Source organism: Fulmarus glacialis, unplaced genomic scaffold (assembly GCF_000690835.1).
Source record: "Fulmarus glacialis isolate BGI_N327 unplaced genomic scaffold, ASM69083v1 scaffold22506, whole genome shotgun sequence".
NCBI classification, from domain to species: Eukaryota; Metazoa; Chordata; class Aves; order Procellariiformes; family Procellariidae; genus Fulmarus; species Fulmarus glacialis.
In genome coordinates this window covers 1-2,151 of record NW_009220294.1, presented here as the reverse complement: position 1 = coordinate 2,151, position 2,151 = coordinate 1, and the positions used below count along the sequence as shown (strand labels likewise).

General features: G+C 45.8%; 1 protein-coding gene across 1 annotated transcript; it reads right to left on the bottom strand.

Moving 5' to 3' along the window:
* Positions 1–1,029: 1,029 nt before the first annotated feature.
* LOC104078900 (GTP-binding protein Di-Ras2-like) lies at positions 1,030–1,904 on the bottom strand. The gene has a single exon (XM_009580723.1). It carries the CDS (start codon positions 1,827–1,829, stop codon positions 1,233–1,235), a length of 597 nt encoding a protein of 198 aa, XP_009579018.1. The 5' UTR covers positions 1,830–1,904; the 3' UTR covers positions 1,030–1,232.
* Positions 1,905–2,151: the final 247 nt, after the last annotated feature.

Sequence of the window (2,151 nt, the reverse complement as noted above, 5' to 3'; positions counted from 1 at the left end):
ACGGTGTGCCCATATCTCCAGTCCTTTGATTTGTGGGAAGTGTCTGCTGAAAGTTGCCCTCAGAGAGGAGTTTGCTTTAAACGTGCAGCTTCCAGGTTTAGATGTTTCTTCCTGAAGCAGTGTTACCTGAACTGACTTGTCACAAGCCTCAATGAATGGGGGCGGGGGGGACGGAATCTAAGGGACCTCCAGGAAGACTGCAGAAGTAGCTTCCACCACATGCAAAACCAGAGAGTTGAGAAAGGAAAGGCGAATTGGCAGGATAACCAACCACTACATCAACTGGTACTTAAAACAGCCTAATTACCTTCACGAAGAAGGCAGCTCTCGCTTAAGGACGCCAAGGATCACCCCGGGAGGGGCGGGGGGGACGGAATCTAAGGGACCTCCAGGAAGACTGCAGAAGTAGCTTCCACCACATGCAAAACCAGAGAGTTGAGAAAGGAAAGGCGAATTGGCAGGATAACCAACCACTACATCAACTGGTACTTAAAACAGCCTAATTACCTTCACGAAGAAGGCAGCTCTCGCTTAAGGACGCCAAGGATCACCCCGGGATTTGGAGCCAGAGGATGCGGAACTTCCCACCTCGGCGAACAGGTGAAGTCAGAGTAACGGGGGGGAAAAAAGCAAGCAGCCTGATTACATGCAGGTATAGCTTTAATCACTCGCAGAACTGCAGAAGTCTCAGGACTTGCATAGCACACAGGAAGACTTAACTTTTATCATGAAAAAACCATGCGTCTTTGGTAGGCAAGCCAGTCTGCCAGAAATGTAAGCATCTGGAACCACATACACGTTCATTTGCAGTGCAAATGCCTAGCTTTGTTAAAGATTTGCTCTGGTCAATAGATTTCTGAAAACAATTTCTGAAGTATACGCATTATAGATACCGTGATTTATTTCAAGCTAATAGGGTGGAAATACTTAAAAACCAGCATGTACTCACAGGAATAGAGATGTTTGTTTCTGACTGACATTTTTCTCTTCTGTAAACTTTTTGCATTAAAAACTTCTAGTCACATGTAATTGCTAGCATTGAACATTAATTATTTTTAAAAAATAAACATGCAGAAAGCCATCCTCTTTAAAACCAACACATAAAATAACCCAGCAGAGATTGTAGAGAAAAGCAATAGCCTCACAAGGCAAACCTCCAGCAGAAATGTATTTTCTGTGGAAGTCCATGCTCCGATTACACCATGCAGTGGTGCGAGTCCAGCCAAAGTCAATCACATAACAGAGCACTTGCCTTGCAGCTTATCTTTCTTTTTTTGCTGCTTGGATTTCTTTCCGTCCACCTGGAGACTGACAGTTCTCCTCTTCTCCAGATTCAAGAGCTCCTGGAAGAGCTCCTGCACGTTGTAGTTCATTTTGGCTGATGTCTCCATAAAGGAGCACTTCCACTTGCTGGCTAACGCTTGCCCCTCGCTGGCATCCAGCTCCCTCTGGGTTTCATCACTTTTGTTACCCACCAACATTATTGGGATTTTTTGGATGTCCCCTTTAATCTGACAAATCTGTTCAAAGATGGGCTGAAGATCTTCCATGGACTGCCTGCTGGTGACAGAGTACACCAAGATGAAAGCATGCCCTTTGGATATAGACAGCCTCTGCATAGCAGGGAACTGATGGCTTCCCGTGGTGTCTGTAATCTGAAGGGTGCAGATGCTCTTATCACAGCTGATCACCTGCCGGTACGTATCTTCGATTGTGGGGATATAGGTTTCCCTGAAAGTTCCCCTTACAAAACGAAGGACCAAGGAGCTTTTGCCAACCCCTGCCGCTCCAAACACAACCACCCTGTAATCGTTGCTTTGTTCAGGCATGTCTGCTGTGCTGCGATACAAGTGAAGATTTTAACCGAAAAAGCCTGAGTTCTTCAAGTTTACACACCCCTTTACAGAGGTGGCCTGCGGAGAAGGGAGGGGGCAAAAGGGAAAGACAGGAGTAGGAGGAGAGAAAGAAAGCGTTCACACCATCTCGGTAATTTTACGGCACGTTATTGAAACAAGCAACGAAATAAGTCACTCCCTTCCCATCCTTTTTTCTTGCGTTAAAGAGAAATAAACCACCATCCCCCCAGGCATACATCCCACGCACACTTAACGTTATGAGAAGTGAAAACGAATTCACCTGTAGCCATCAGCT

Bases quoted from the DNA above. Each gene is read 5' to 3' on its own strand.
- LOC104078900 (XM_009580723.1), bottom strand. From the start codon at position 1,829: ATGCCTGAACAAAGCAACGATTACAGGGTGGTTGTGTTTGGAGCGGCA.